General features: G+C 39.6%; 1 protein-coding gene and 1 long non-coding RNA gene across 2 annotated transcripts; one reads left to right on the top strand and one right to left on the bottom strand.

Annotated features, from left to right (window-relative positions):
* Positions 1 to 1,867: 1,867 nt before the first annotated feature.
* On the bottom strand, positions 1,868 to 7,086 carry LOC111269460 (baculoviral IAP repeat-containing protein 7-B). The gene is made up of 3 exons (XM_022849075.2): positions 6,827 to 7,086; positions 5,743 to 5,814; positions 1,868 to 4,009 (listed from the first exon to the last, which is right to left on the bottom strand). The coding sequence occupies exons 1-3, from the start codon at positions 6,854 to 6,856 to the stop codon at positions 2,681 to 2,683; spliced, it is 1,431 nt and encodes a 476-aa protein (XP_022704810.1). The 5' UTR covers positions 6,857 to 7,086; the 3' UTR covers positions 1,868 to 2,680.
* A 796-nt stretch (positions 7,087 to 7,882) lies between these two features.
* LOC111269472 (uncharacterized) lies at positions 7,883 to 9,245 on the top strand. Its single transcript, XR_002685784.2, has 2 exons — positions 7,883 to 8,501; positions 8,763 to 9,245. It is a non-coding gene; the product is annotated as an uncharacterized LOC111269472 (long non-coding RNA).
* Positions 9,246 to 16,876: the final 7,631 nt, after the last annotated feature.

Raw genomic sequence — 16,876 nt, 5'->3', positions numbered from 1 at the left:
TCAAAGAGCGCGCACATTCGAATGAGAAGTTAGGGAGAATGGTTAAAATCTCACTCAAATAATGATTCAAATGAAGCTTTGAGAAGTTTAATCTTAGTATGAGTGTGGTTTATTTATGCGCGAGAAGCCGGAAAAATCCGGCCTTAAATATAAACCTTTCACGGTTATATCAAACACTAGCCAAGCAGATCTAGCTTGTTTTTCTCATTAGTGCTGCAACTCTTTAACAGCATTGATACACTTGCTAACAGCATATTCCAAAGAAGCAATGACAACCAATTCAAAAATAATACAGCTTTCAAACCCAATTATTTTTTCTCTATAGATAAGAGATAAATGCTTTCTGAGCCGATCGTCCAAGATCAGTAAGTACATAAGGCATTGAGCATCAGCTACGGGTCGATCCTAGATCTTCGATCTCGAGCCCTTGGGCTTTAAGTGTAAGACATTTGTCACCGCTGATGCTCATATTGAGTAGAGTGGTGAGAGTAGATCATATACGTATCAACTTCTCAAGTATCGTTACACACTGTGTGTGCAAATGGACACGGTACCGCTTTTACTCCAAAATTAAAATGGTCGTGAAAGCGCCTCAAATATCAACCAGAAACTGATGGAACAATAACAGATTTTTCCCTACATAAGCACTCCTTATTTTTGAGAAAAGCTGAATATAATTATCTAGCAAAATAGACACAAATAGATGTGGCATGGTGTACGTGGGTTATTAAAAGGTTCATTACGAACTTCAAATGAAAAAATGCAATGTTAACTTACCCCGTGCAGATTATCATCAAATAAAGAAAATAAGCTATTAAGGAAATTAAAAAATCGTCCAATTCAGAATACACGAAACGTACGTCAAATTTAGGTTCTACATCGATGACATACTAGTACTGACAAGTGTAACTCAATAGGTACTGGGAAGCTCCATTATTTGATATTGGCTTAACAGTTTGCGTATTTCTGGTGTTGTATTCACTTAAATATATGTGAATTGGTGCTGATATAACAGAACAAAGTAGTTGACCACAATTTTTTTTACCTTTTATGAATATGTCAATTTCTGCTTTTTAAGTCTTATTTGCTTTCCTTAATACAATTCGTGAGGGTTTTCTCAGTGCAGCGGCTACCCCCCGTTCGATATATTTTTCCAATGCTACGAGCAACGGTACTTGAGCTACATAGAGGAGTTACTGAACGCCGGGTAGACGCAACGTAAAATAATGCTTACTAGATGTGAAGATAGAAATCGCTAGGGGATACAGTCCTAGCGGAAAATTCAGCAGTCAATTGCATAAAAATTCATCAACGCGTTTTGTACACGACGGTTGTACTCTAAAAATCAGGTGTCCAGCTGTTTTAGGTTATCTTTGCGGGTCCGGGATATTTTTAGCTAGAGGGAAGATTGTGTAAATGTGAAGGTCTCCATAAGATTTCTTTTTACGGTGGATATCGAAAAATTTATGTATATTGATTCCAATCGCTTCTTCATCGTGAAATTAATTTTACATGCAGATAGCATATGTAGATATAAATGATGCATATTACGTCTTTATTATAGATTTAGTAACGTGCATATAATAAGTACTTCAATGAAGTATTATCGCTTTATTATCACTTAGAAAAAGAGAACTCTGACACAATCCTCAACCTTATCAGACACTAATTATTATAGTTATTATTATTAATTAGTATTATAACTACATGCCGTATTCCCTGTACGAGTGCTAAATATCTGTGGACCTTGCATGCAACGCAGCCTTTAACTTACACGGCGACAAAAGCGAAATATTTATAATAATATCTTATACTTAAGGTTGGATTTTTTAGCATAAAACACTGATATAATTAAAAAACATTGATGTACTGAAACGTATTTTATTTCACGTTCGATATTTCGCGTTTGATTCCAAGAGTCGTATAAATAGACATGACAACTTCCAAAACAACAACAACAACAGGAACCTCAACAACAACAATAACAATAACTACGTGAAGATAACAACAGTAAGGTCAAGGTTGATATAAGGTTTATGGATATTATACTTTGTGCAACATACTCGCGGGAAATCGCAGCACCCTCGAAACTTTTCGTTTACCCATACAGTGATTCCTATGAAGGCTGCCATTTGTACTTAGCAATTTTAAGATGAAACGTAAAAATGACTGAATTATCCGAGTAATTATTATCGGAACCTACCATATTTGCAGACAGATCATAAGTGGTCTCACAGTTTTTTTTAGGGCTTCTCCTTAATTGGGTTTGCGAGCTTTTAGATGTAGCTTGGCTTCCTTATGTGTCAGACAGCGTCAAAATGTATCAGGTATAACAAACAGTACCAATGTTTGCTGTACTTAGTGCTCTTGTCACTCTTTTCCATATATCCTTTTCCTTTTTTCAAATATCCTATACGATGTTCTTCACAGATATGCAAGTTTGTTTTCTTTACGTTAAATGCTTTTCTATCTTCTTTGAAAAGAGACAATGTTTTGCCTTTTACCACATTGTGCGCGCCTTTATGCGGAAAATTTGCTTAATCTAATTCTTTCGTTAAACTCTAGCTATGATACGGTTGTATAACTAAACCAATATGTTCTCTGTCCATTGATGAAAGCTGATACGATATTCCCAAACTGTGTACGCTAATTGTACATGATTTTACTTACTATCTGAATCTTAATTCGAAGTTGGTCTAAACAACTGTTCTATGTCTGTTCCGCACATCGGACAATGGGTCAATGTGGCGGCGCATGTGGCGCAAGTAACAAAATGATTACATGGTAACATTACGGTTTCCCTTTGTCGCACCAGGCAGACTTTGCAGGTCAAGGATTCCGTGTTTCTAGACCCTGGAGACGAAAATATTTTAATGTTAGAATTGTTTAAGGCTCTCGAACTACTCGTTGCTGATTGAGATAGGCCTTCTGGCGTATTGAAAATACTGCGTGATCCCTCCTGGGGCGGGTTAAGCTTTGTCGACACCGATGGTGGTGCTGGAACCTCTCCATCTCTCGATTCAAGCTGAATCTTACCTTCGCGCAGAAAAGTTAAGGGGTTCTTCTCGCCAGGAGACTCTTGCAGACCTTCAATTTTTTGCTTTCTTCGAAGCCTGATTAGCTCACAGTTTGGCGAAAGCCTGGCGTGCTCTTCCCAAGGCACATCTGTTTCTTGCCAGCCTTGAAATCCAATTCCACAATGATAGCACTTAGTTGAATCACCTTCCTTCAAAAAAAACAGCCCAGTTTCAACAAGCGCTTCCGGGTCTACCAGCCCTCGCCAGGTGTCGAACGTGCTCATTCGCGCTTTCGGAGACGCCAGGTTGGGGTATTGGGGAGCTGAATGCGTTACAGCATTTGGAACAGCCTGACCATAAGGACCCGTACCACAAATGTCGTAACCGATTGCGTCTTGCGGTGGATCAACGACAAACGGACAGAACGGAGCTAAACGGCCATGTGTATCGAAAGGGTGCTCATTTGGTGACCATGATGATATTTTGATCCGGCAGAAAGCGCACTCCGGAACACCGTCTCCATTCGGGTCGACGTAAAAGCCTGTCTTGGCTAATAGGCTCTCATTGGGAATGCTCTGAGTCCATCTTCCGGCGAATGTTCGTAAGCGTTCATTTGCGGACGACCGCATTAACTGTCGCAGTTGCTCGGACTTTGCATAAGCACATTGCGGGCTTCTTCGCAAATGATCAGCGGTAATATCGCCACTGGTCGTACATGAATACGTACGAAACGTTATTGTAATACCGCATTTAAAGCATTTCAGAACGCATCCGTCAAGAAAGAAACCTGCACGGGCAATAGCTTGTATTCTCTCGTTTCCACGCGTTTCCTGGTCGAACACAGCCAGTCTTGTTTCGTAATCCCGATATTCGGGATAGGCCAACTCGGCCTCGATGCTGTTTGCGACTGAAGCCACCCTGCCTTTTACGGCAGCGCCACCGAGGACGTTCGTGATCCTGGCACTACTCCCAAGCTGAAGTCGACTCGATATCTGCAATAAAACATCAAAAGCAAATGGGAACAATGAGCAATAAACCTGTTTCGTGATTCAGTTGCACCTATCGTGTAGTATATGTCATTATATCAATAAATTAAAAGGAAAATTATTATCTTGCATTTTTTTAAATTCTTTCTACCGTGTATAGGATCTCGTCATTTTAAAGGTAAGTAAAAAATTGTCTATAGTTTAGTCTGGATTCGGGCCGAGATATTAAAAGTCTTGGAGCAGGATCAAATGGCTGTGTCATCGTACTGCTGGTAACCAAATATCTGTTAAAACGAATGCAGGTAACTGTCACTCGCTTCTTAACTTCTCAGATGTGACTACCCGTCACTTTCACGACCATCTGCTTATTATTATTATTACCTTGTAAATGGAGTTTCAACGAAAAGCGCATTATACAATTTAAATTTCACTGGTTGACTGGAACTTATCGTTCAATGGCGAGTTATTTGAAAAAATACAGAAAAACATCCGTAGTACTTCTTAGCTGAATGTTGATTTCCGCCAAATAGCCTTATTTATAATTTTTATTTCAGAGAATATTACAACTTTATCATATATTCACTTGATTTTTCCTCTTCTATTCAGCATACTCAACATTGTTTGTCTACCTTAATTCAATTGTGGCACTGACATAATAATATGGCAGCAATTTTTGCGTGATGTCGATCGACCATTATTGTTATTTTGAAATCTCGACTCAGACCTATCACTTACACAAATGCAAGCAGATAGCGAATGGTAGCCTACAACGAAATGCACGCATAAATCTGAACTAATGTTCGTGAATGAGTGAATAGAAACAGACAGATTTAGACGTGTACTAAATGGTGCTTCGTACGATTTTATTGTTTTTTTAGGATGAACATCATATATTCCGCATCAGTAATTCGAATGATAGTGAATTTATCTTTTAGGCGCCTCTGCTACTACTTTGAAGTAGGTTTTAACTATACCACGTCTGTGGGCATAGCTGGCTTGCGTCACAAGCCCAGCAACCGATCTCATGTGTTATTTCGCTAGCGATATTCAACTAACCTTAAGCAAAAATTGAAATTTTTTCATTAATTAACCACATTACTGTCACCAAATTGAACGTTAGCAATGCCACATAGCATAAATATCTCTAAAAACTGCGTTTCATTTGCGCCTGCTCACTCTGCGGCAATGACCGTATGTGTAGCATTCGTGCCAACAGATAAACTAACGACACGAACATCTCAGATTTGTAATCAATTCAAAAAAAACACCAGATATATGGCTAGGTTCCATCGGGTAAGCTAATAATGGCTTGACATTTAGATTCCCCACAAGAGGCGTAAACAGCTGTCTTATCAATATACTAATGCCATACGAACGTAGTACGGAAAAGTTAGTTAATTTGCGGTGTAACAGTGATTATATCAATTAGCACTTAATCACTATTACATTTGCAGTATCACTAAAGAACACGTCACCTTGATAGGACACGAATCTAGTACACCGAAATGTTAACTAGAATCACGGTGGAAGACAGTCTGCGATTTCTTATGATATTTAAATGCCATACTAATACATTATGATCATCGATAAGGATATTCTACAAAATTGAATCGACGTATTCGAGTATATCCGGACGTATGTGTGTTACTACAGGTAGCATTTTTAGGGATTCGAGGAGAAGCAAGACACCGTTTATGTGTACAACCTTTTTCAACGAGCTGACCTGACTACTTCCTTACCTTGTCCGTATACGTGTGACGACCATGATGGGGCGAATTCGCGGAGAATCCAGAAAACCACTGGGATGTGTCCTGCGATTTCCCGACAAAAAACGTTGTTTTCATTGGTTTCAGCTATCTCACCAATACTTGCATTGTATATGTATTTTTTTATAGGTATTAACGAAGTTTAAATCTTTAAGGAATTATGCAATCAGTTCGACGTGACGACAAGAGCCCTATCAGAACCATATAAGTTCCATGAAAGTGCAACCCAAGAACTTTGCCCCCCGTATTTTTGCTATTAAACACATGTTGAGCATACTTGTTCGCCCAATTTTCATGAAGATCATGCATTTGATGATATATAAGCATGGACGATGCTGGTGGCTGCTTTGAAGACGCTGGCGCAGTTCTTTCCATGTCTTTTTGCTAAATGAAGTTGCTACTGTTTACTTAAAGGTACCAAGATATTTAACAATATGCTTTACGGGAAAAGGCAAATTTCTATCTTTAGAATAAAACGAAATTTGGCCAGTTGGCTAGATTTTCCATGGACGTCTTCACAGGACTGATCAAGTGACCCAGTCAGCTTAGCCCAATTTCTTTGTCGTCTTTTGCCCGCCAAACAAGGAAACACATTTCTGGGCACACCAAATCGAACAGTTTCGGTCAGTCATTTGGTTGAAACCCAGTTGTCGTTGATTAGTTAGCTGCATTAAGGCGTCACATTAACTTGGCAGAACTTAGCCCTTAAACAGTACTTTATCAGTAATATTGTAAAATACAACGTAGTATTTAACGACTGAAAACTTCGATAGCAACTAATATTTGAGCAATTTTTAATCAATTCAGCAACTGTTAGTCTTAAGCTTAAGACGAAGAAGAATAAGAAGAAGAAGAAAAAAATGAAGGCGTATTGTTGAAAATATAAGTAATTTAATGGGGAGAAAGCGCAGCTTTTTGTTGAGATCGGAGTACTTTCGGAGCGCTAGTGGTCGATACCAAAGTCTCAATGTTCTTCAATTGTAAAATGGCCAGGCTACTATAAGGGTCTCTGATTCTACATCATCAACTCTATCAGGTATTCACAAGGACAACTTACAGCAGACGCGTAAGAGACGGTATCTAACATTCTAGCGTTTTCCTAAAAGAAAACTTGATGATCGCCAAACACAAACTAGTTACAAACTAGAATTGACCAAGTGGCCTTTGGGGCCTTCATTGAGCACAACGTAGCCAACGTTTGTAACTTCTAAAGAAAGGAAGCGATGGGTTCACAACTGACGATTCCACTTGTCGAGGTTCGACTAACTCGTCCAGACTCCCCACTTGTTTGCATGTGGAGTATTCAAACGACAGCCATTCTGTATTCGCGTGTAGTCTTTGTGTGGTACCATTCCCTCTCCCAAAGCGGTACGCTTACGCCTGATAGCTACGCTCACTTAAAAGCTTTCTGGGATTATTGTGTAGCATAATAGCTTCGCAAACGCTCAAATATAAGGAGGAAAAAATGAACTATAATTCAAGTAAACACAGTAAAAGCAGTCTATCCAGGAAGATTGATTGTTTTGATAATAGAATGTGTTCATTCCGAACAACATCAACAACGGACTGAGGGCGAGTGCTACGATCCACAGAGGATTGTCATATAAATATGCTTACTGATAACGACAACCTTGGACGTTTGGCCAAGATAACGATAGTGTAGTAGGGATAGATTTACGAAATCGAGATGTTGAGTAGTTTCGATCTATGCACTCGTCTGTTACAATGCATGTCTGTAGAAGCAAATAATTCATCTACTTTAAACCATAGTGCAGTGCCACTGTTTTCCTTCTCACGCTCATTGAGCCAGCTTGCTCGTTTTCTGGTCTTCCAGAAATTCTAGAAAATATAGCTCTTTTTGTATGTAAAAGCATCATTGGGATGACTGGCTTCCTGGTTAAATTCCTCTGGCCGGTGTAATGGAGCTTATCTTTCTAAACCCAATAGTTTACACGCAGATGTCTTCAAGTGTAAATGGGTTATTGGGTCACATGTAGATATCTTTACTTATATCTTTCCAACTGATTATCTTTGTAATGCTAATTTCCTTTAGCCTATTGCTTCTTTTCTTTGATCCATTATCATTATTATCGGATCGCGGTACAGTAAATCCGTAGGTTGTGCGAAAGATAAGTCATTAGTAATTTCGCGCAGCCTTAGTTTACTCACATTGATTAAATTACGATTTATCTTTAATAGTGGTATACCTCCTGGCGTCTTCCAAAAGGTAAATTGGCCATCCATCACCCACGAACATGTCCACCTTGTATTATAACTAAAAGTAAGCAAGCAGGGATAATAACCACATTACTGCCTAATACGGCCGATTGTAATAAAACCGGCCATCAAGTTGCATCCAGCCATTTTAATTCCTCTTTCGTAACGTACTAAGAATAGTTAGATGCCGATGTTAGTGATAGAGAATAGCTAACTGCATCTATTGTAAAGCACATATAATGACAGCCTTCCGTGGTGAGTGCATTGATCATGACTGCCTACCGCTGAGCGAGCAGATGATCACAGCGCGGCGGTACCACGGCCGCTAACCGGCGCCATTTGGTCCAGCTGCGATTTGCCTTCCCATCTACTATGAAAATGTATAGGCTTCAATGTAAGCTGTGTGGTCATTGGCTGCCAATGAAGGCTTGTCGCTGACGATGAACTGCGAGAGCTCAAGGATGCGGAGTGTCTACAAAAGCAACAGTCGTTGACTGGGACTGCTCGTCACTAGTGTAATTACTATAAAATAACATTTCAGTTCACTATGAACCACTGTCTGAAAACTCGTTTGATTAAGAGACTTGTTCCGCCGAGTCTGCGCTATATGTCCCTATATATATAATATGAAGGTATTACATATTCATGTGTGACATGCGAAAGTTAACACTTTGCACTATAGAGGCGCGTAAGCAGCGATACTATTGAAGAAAATATTTCCAATATGGCTTTTTTTTTTCTTGTATTTATACTAGTTTCGATTACAAATTTAATAGGTAAAAATTGGCCTGCAACAGTGATCGGATGTTTCACGACAAGGATCCTTTCGTACGTGTGCCTCGGTTAGCGCGCCGAAGAAACACGCGGGACTAGAGCGTTACTGAAATATCCAGTATTTGGCCAACCTAGCAAAATTTGGAATAGCCATAAACGCAAGGGGCAGTCTGTTAAAGGCTTACACTTTTCCATCTCGCCTGTTACAAGTATCAAAGAAATTCAAATTAAAAACATAGAATGCTATATTTGTTTATATATAACGTGTATATATGTGGTCTTTTAATCGGCCAGTTCACAGGCATCAGACACAGGACATATTAAAAAGTTGGCTTAAAGCAAATTGTAAAACATCTACGCATCCACAACTAAATAATAAATGACCACCAAAAATGGTAACAGGTGTTTGAATGCCGCTGGTTGATATATTCCTATTAGCAGCTTTATAAAAAAAATACAAACATTTTATATCCTAGTAGTTCTCATTTGTGAATGTTCAATTGCCGCATTTTCTTTTATGTCCACGGCTCTAGGTATCCATCTATTAATGGTCAGGCGCAGATCTAGATAAAAACAAATATCTAATGGAACAATTATCCTGTTCGACACTAGAGCTAGGCAGTTGATTTGATTTGAGGTCTACTAGTAAAAATATTAGTGAGTTGAACACATGGAAACTTACAATTAGCCTTGCATCAAGTTGCTTATAGTTTGTTTACTAACTTGCTAGCGAGCCAATTGGAAGTTACTGAGAGCAGAACGTATGGTTTGGGCAACAATAGCACGACCAATATGGCATTCTACCTGGAACTAAAGAGAACGCCATGTCCAGTAACACCCTATTCGATACTGGATCTAACTAACTAAATGTCCTGTCATCTCATATGCTCAAAGTAATGCACATATTTTATATCGGTATATAATTTCGCAGTTGTTAATTGTTCTAATTAGCGTGTAGAGATCCCTCGACTCTTAATTACCAACTGCTCCGTCTATCGTGCTCATTTAGACGGTCTGAAAGATGCCATTCCGGAATTTCGCAAAAGGAAATTTACAGAATTAAGAACAATGATACAAGTAGTGCCCGATCAGACGGATCCAACAAAGTCGATAATAGGTACCAAAAGCAGCGCTCTAGATATTTTGACAAGTTTTACCAGCCTGCATCGAAATGAAGGAGCATACGTAAATAAACCTAGATAAGTGCGGCCTGTACGAGAAAATTAATATAACTGAGTGAGCTATGTTTTTCTTTCTAAAAGTGATTTGGGTTGCCCATTCCGAATACGGCATTTTAAGTTGAAGGATATATTTCACTGGGATTTCTAAAGTCTAGAAAGACTGCACACAAATTTTGGATAGAAGGTGGTTGTTCAATGAGCTGCACCTGGACCAAAAGTCGTCTATTGCTTTCGTAACTTCTTGCCATAGGCAGATAGATGCTTTTTTCGTATTCGTTCTTTGTGTTTTCGCGTAACGTGCCCATTTTTGAATCCCAAGACAAAGCAATAAAAGAGCAACAAGGGTTTCTCAATAGCATTTGACCACACATAATCAAAAAATGGCCAGAGCGAACATGAGCATCCATTGCTTCCCGGACAACGCAATACATTCTTATAGTTGGATATCTACAAGTGCAATATGTTAATTAGATGAACTTGCGACCTGGAATAAAGTTTAGTTTTTAATACTTTTATAATAAGAGAACAGTCTTTAATGGTGTTGCCTGAAATGTTGTAAAGGCTTTGTACTTTTATGGAAAACCATAGATCATATATGCACTTATGCCCTGAGAGCAGGGTAGAACGCAATCATGTACGATATGGTCTTCCGAGTTGAAGTAGCGAATTGTAGTCTGTCCGTCGCCCTTTCCACCCCGCACGACGATGGCGTGGTGGATAGCAGGACAACTATTTACTGTTCATGCCCATTTCAACTGTAAATACGTCACCGTATCCTAGAACGCAAAAACATTTTAACTAATACTAGCTAGAATCAGCTCGCGACCATAGTTTGACCAGTGATTTGACGAGCATAGTTAAGGGTTAGGCCAAAGTAAATGCCTTGGATAATCACTGGCAGTGGAAACAGCCGCATGCAATGACACAATAGCTAGAGGGGCTTGATTGATACCAGCGTTAAACAACAAGAGTAATCATGTGCTTCATAGATCGTCTACCGATCTTTAGTGTTTTGATCGCTACTTGACATGGTGAATAAATGCGTCTGATTGACTGATATTTTATCAGTGTCCACATTGGCTTGCCAACGGCAGCGCTGCGTTGCTTTGCATTATACAGCGCAGTTAGATTGTACTTATTTAAAGCTAAAGCTAATCCCAGACCTCCTCCGTACATAGCCAGGCCTGTAGAGTCATCACCATGTAGACAGTTGCGTCTCACGATAAACAAGAGCCTAAGGTTTAAATTTAGGTGGTAGGCCTGGCCGTTGTCTGAAAGCAAAGCAAAGACTGTCGGACTCTATAAACATACATGATGCAAAGCTAATTATTGGAAACATTTGCTTCGAACGAGAGTCTGAACAATAACGTTAGCTATTGAAGAGCTAGCAGAAGAATCATGTTGCTTGGCGTAACGTCTTCAGGCGTGCATCTTATTAGCCGGCATTAGCGTTCAAGACCCGAAATGTTTTATACGATTTGATTGACGAACCTGTTTGACTTAGAAATGCTGAAGATCTCACTAGCCAACCCAATTTCTAAAACAAATGCTGTTGAACGTTCTCCCTGAAACCTAAATCGAAAACCCGCATTTCGTATACTTCGAAAACGACTCAAAACCAGCTTCTATTCAAAGCAGAACGCATCTTTCCGTACCGGGAACTTTCCATCGGACACGAAACTATTGTTCGTGAGCTTTTGCGGTACACTACGCACAGAAAAAAAAAACAACTTGCACTCATAAATATTCCATATGACACTTTATGGATAGACAGTGAATCATAATGAAATCTAAAACGATTACTCAGACAGTTAAGTCAATACTGGCTGAAATTCCACATACGTATTCATGCGAGACTGCCTATGACACATTTATCTGCCCGAGTCAAAACATCTTGTTAGTTAAAGCTTTATAATATATATATATATGAGTTCATTCAAGGAAAAAATGAAGATATTTATTAGAATTTCTATACAAATATCAATCCGGATATAAACGCATGTCGTTTCGTGCTGGGAGCCAGTCATATATAACAGATGCATAGCGACCGAAGCGCCACACGTAGAGGTCGACACAACTAATAACGTATTGCCAAGGTCTCAGACTAAAATTCTTTTTGTTCGAATTGAATATGTTATCATTATCTTGAATATTGAACAACGATCCAACGCATCAATATATGTGTTTGTCATTTGTCAGAGCTGAACGCTAAGCTGAGTAAACGAATGCAGTTTCGTCGCTGATTGTTGTCTTTTTTTTTCCATCATGTCAAAAGCGTGTATGCTAAAAGCATATAATTCGCGAGAGTCTTACACCGCAAGAAGTAAAACCACTGAAAAGTCTAAGATTTACTTACAAGTTATCGTTTCCATTGTGATTGCAAGCTTAAGAAACCGATCTAACAGAATTGGCAAATTTTCTATAAATATGATCAAATTTATTCGTGCAATAGTGTCTTTTTTTTTTTTTTTTTTTTTTCTTTAAATGCCTTTTACAGCGCAGAACAAATAGAAGCTCTATGCATATTTTTTCAGTTGAAGAGAGCTTAAGTTCGCGTAAGCTGCTAGATTAGGCTTAGGGACTACAAGGTCTGATGTGGCTGACGCTGTTCCCAGGACACGCGCAGTTTTATACCGATCGCTTCTGTAATTCCTTTTTAGGCACAGATTGTTTTGGTGGGCGATCATTTGGGATTATTTTCGAGTACTGTACTGGGAAAATAGAAGGTTTGCGCAATATATCGACCATTCTGATATCGTGGTAGTTCGAGACGCCTTGATTGTACCGGACCTCAGGAAATGTCTTCTTGTCCTTGAAGCCACCGCTATGTTTACTCATACGAAAGATCCGGTGTCTGTTTGTAGATAACAAATGTAATCTATGTCTACGTAAACATTCAATGTATGGTAATACTCACATACTATTTATGTATACTAATTATTCAACAAAGTGTGTTTTTGTTGACACGCTGACAAGTTGGGCAATTTTGCTGAGTTGCGGCGCATTATGAAGTCCCACCAGTCAAGCTTCAAAGGTTCTCAGAAAGGTAGTAGTTCCTTCCTAAGACTCTAATGGTACATTTTAAAAATAAAATAGGACAAAGATCGACCATAAAATGCTTCCTGGTGTGCTCTAATACTAAAAGAGGTTACTTTTTATATCTATTTGGATGTCTGGTCGTCAGCTACACGCAAGCAACTGTAATGTTATTCTTATTATAGTTATGGTTCGCTGGCGGCTACACTGAAGCCTACCTGAGCCTTTTGCGGTCGAGAGGATCGTGAGCGCGCATTTGGGTAGTTGTAAGAACAACCGTCGTGGGCAAACTCTTTAATCATGTACGGGAAATGTACCGATATGCCTGCGGATATAGGAACTAAAGGGCGTCACGTTCGTCTGTAAAGGAGAAAAAACAGACCGCTCCGCGTTGCCTTGTTCCATACGTATAATGGCACAGTCACGAATGATAAGGATTCGTTATGGAAGGGCAGGCTCGAACCAGCTAAGGCTATTAAGAGTCGTTTTCGGGTTGTGTGTTCCATAGGCGACCATCCTCCTTTATAACTTGTTCCTCTGATTATACAAAATGATTCATAGTGCTGAACGTTACGATAATTTTTCGAAAAATTCGATGCGAATATAACAACTAAAACAAGAAAAGTTTAAATTGTTTCGTATTTCTTATTTTACCGGTGATGAACAATGGAAGATAGACAAATATTCAAGCAGCGTCGAACATTTACGTCGACGTGCAAAACACGACTAGTGGTTCAGTCATAAATTTAACCCTTTTTCTTGGTTTCAGCACTTTTCCAGAACTACCATTAAAATTTTTATTAGCGGTTATCTACTGCAACAAGTCCGATGTACTAAAAATCTTATAAAATAAATTACCGATACGTCATAATTATAAGATGGTCTTGTTCTAGACAGATGTCTTTCAAAGTAATTAGCGATGCAATAGCGGACCGCATATTCTCACTGATAAGGTGCGCTATATAATAATGAACTCTGGTGGCTTTTTGTATGCCTCCAAGAGCACAGGGGTAAGATTTGGCGGTGTGCCCTTAAAACAAAATATCTGCAGTTATAGTAGCACAGATGGGTCGCCCCTAAGAAATTTTCACTATTACAAATAATTGACTTGAGGTAGAATTACCCTGTGATATTTTAACGTAAGTTAGCCAGTAATTGCCCATCGGCTACTATCGGAAAGTTGTCGCCACAGCACCCCTCCTATCCAACAAGGATCGTTACAAGGATCGTACAAGGATCGTTACGAAGTAATTACAATCGATTAATCTGCCAGGTGTTAACTAGAAATCATCTTAATTTATCTCCATTCTTTACAGGTATCGTCAATGAGTCATTCGAACACATAGTAGAAAATGATAAACTACATTACATTAGGACCTGTGAAAATGCAGCAAAGATCCAGATGCGAAGTTAAGAGAGAACGGCTCGCTGAAGACAGATCTTTTTTTTATACGTAGCAGTGCAATATCTATCCCTACAGCCTAATGGCTTTATGAGCACTATAAAAAATATGCAATAGTGATATGATTGGGCAATGTTTTTTTATCCTCGATCAAGACGCACCGCCCGTTCGTGTATCTAGCTTTAAAATACACAATATAATAGCTTTCGGAAATAATAAACAGAGCAGGAAGTTCTTCATATTTGTTAGGGTATAGTTTCTTAGTGCGCTTTATTAGATACAAATCCAACTTTTAGCAGAATTCGTATTTAGTTTGTTTTAGACCCTTTTGTTCACACACACACACACACACACCTTACCACTTCAAATATCTATGTGTCATTAATGATTAGTATGATTAAATAAACGATCAAATGTTGAAGTTTCCAATAGAAAACGTCTACCAAAAATTCAACAAGGATCAGATGAGGGAAGGACCTATTGTGTTTATCTTATTCGTGAAAGAGCAAGTGCTCGATAGATGGAACAGTTTCTCTGTCCCGGTCCGTGGGTCGATACTCCAGCAGCCATCGCCGCTTCTCGCCTTATTGTTCACGTAAAGTACCTAAGCAAATTAAAAGAGTCCTCTACAGCAAATATTATGCCGACATTTTTATAGCCTCAATATCTCCAACGCGCGTCCATGGCATGTGTACGGGTCCATGTTCAACTAGTAAGCATAATCGCATCGGGAAAACGAAACGCTGCAGTGAACCAGCGTCTGGCATTCTATCAACACTACAATGTTGTGCATTTTTTATCGGATAGATAGAAACGAAGTCAGAGACGGCGCAATTGGTATAGCATGGTTGCTTAAGAAGGTATTTTCATTGTACTTTCATGTATATACTTGTATGTACATTTACTTAGACGATGATGGTGGGCTTTACACCATCGTGTTGAAACGCTCGAGCATTAGCCACTGGTCCTCCAAACGAGCTGATGTAGACAGACGCGGCTGCATGGGGGAGATGACAAAATGGTTCGGACAATATTTTTAATAGCAGTTAAACACAACAGAACGAGTGGACTGAGTTGCAAATAGAAAGATAACTTCAACAGCTTTCTAGCTGGTAGGCGAAGTCGAGTACAGATACCGGCCCAGGATTTGAGTTTGAAAACGGAGTAGATACATGATGGTGAGGCCCGATGTCCTTAAACGACAGTCATACATTAATCTGATAGAAAAAAAAGTAGTAGGCCGAGGTCAGGGGGCAAATGGGATAACTAATATTAAATGGTCAACTATGTTAAGAATATCGACGATGAGCTAAAGGTTCTGTTTAAAATGTACATGTTAAATTCTCATGAATCTTCATCTTGTAGTATAGTTGAAAATGGATTCCGGCTTACTATCGTCTACTGAAGCGTAAGATCAGGCTATACTGTTAATGACTTATATCGACTGATTTACATAGGCTAAGCTCGAATGGATTTTAATACGGCATTTCGTATGTTTCGTATGTGTCTTCTATATGAATGTATCCGCAACTCGCTTAAAGTACTCCCTACCTTTATGAAATTACGGGTCCCGCAGGTCGTGCCGCAAACGATGTTTTTTACAATCCATAACAAAACACTGATCCGGTATTACACTTGCTTTAGATTATCCAACGGCGACCAGCTGAGCGAACACCTTCTATCTCATCCGATCCATCCGTGTTTACATATTATCGACCACTTTTATCCAGCAGTGTATTCAAAAGGACGTTCTCTCCAGTTATATCGAAGAGCACAGACTCCATCATGCGATTGCACACAATCAGCCTATCAGCTATTGTAGCAGTGCACAATCCGAATGATGTTGCGTATTACTAGACGGTTTCTGTGTCATGGGACTGTACTATAATTTTGAAAAATTTCTAGTAATTTCAGTTGACGCGCCTTTCCTGGTTGTTATGTCCAACTGTCTTCAGCCTTGTCGGCCAAATCGTGGGTGGGGAAACACGTGTGTGGGCTGGAAGCAAGCAGATGGCCGACCACAGTTGATCAAAGCAACAAGCGAGACTAATACCGTTCCCCCTCGCCGCATCACGACATCATCAGGAAGCGTGAAGTTGTTTTCCATCATAACCGCTTGTCGCTTACTGCCATCAGTACTAACCTCTAACAACATTTCAAACAGGCGTGTTTCAGAACAGGCAGAAGTCTGATAGTGGCTGTGGGCGCCAACGGCTGGAGCATCCGCGCGCCCGCGACAGTTCGTGCTGTGTTAGGGGATGGAAGCGTATGGGAAGGGGGGCAATAGTGAACTAATGACTGAACAAGAACAAGTGCGAATTGGAAAGCCAGCAAACCGCAATGCTGTTGCTATTACTTTGGGGCAACGATGAGCTATGGGCATTTGTAATGCTGCTGTGGGCACGTTAGTGCAACCAGTTAGCATGACGTAATGTAAGAGGATCGTGGTCATGACGTCTCAGTTTTGTGCGAATGTGGTCCCTGTTGAGCAATGCCG

Source organism: Varroa jacobsoni, unplaced genomic scaffold (genome assembly GCF_002532875.2).
Source record: "Varroa jacobsoni isolate VJ856 unplaced genomic scaffold, vjacob_1.0 scaffold_148, whole genome shotgun sequence".
NCBI classification, from domain to species: domain Eukaryota; kingdom Metazoa; phylum Arthropoda; class Arachnida; order Mesostigmata; family Varroidae; genus Varroa; species Varroa jacobsoni.
Note: the sequence above shows the minus strand (reverse complement) of the source record. Positions and strands in the feature narration are given on the sequence as shown.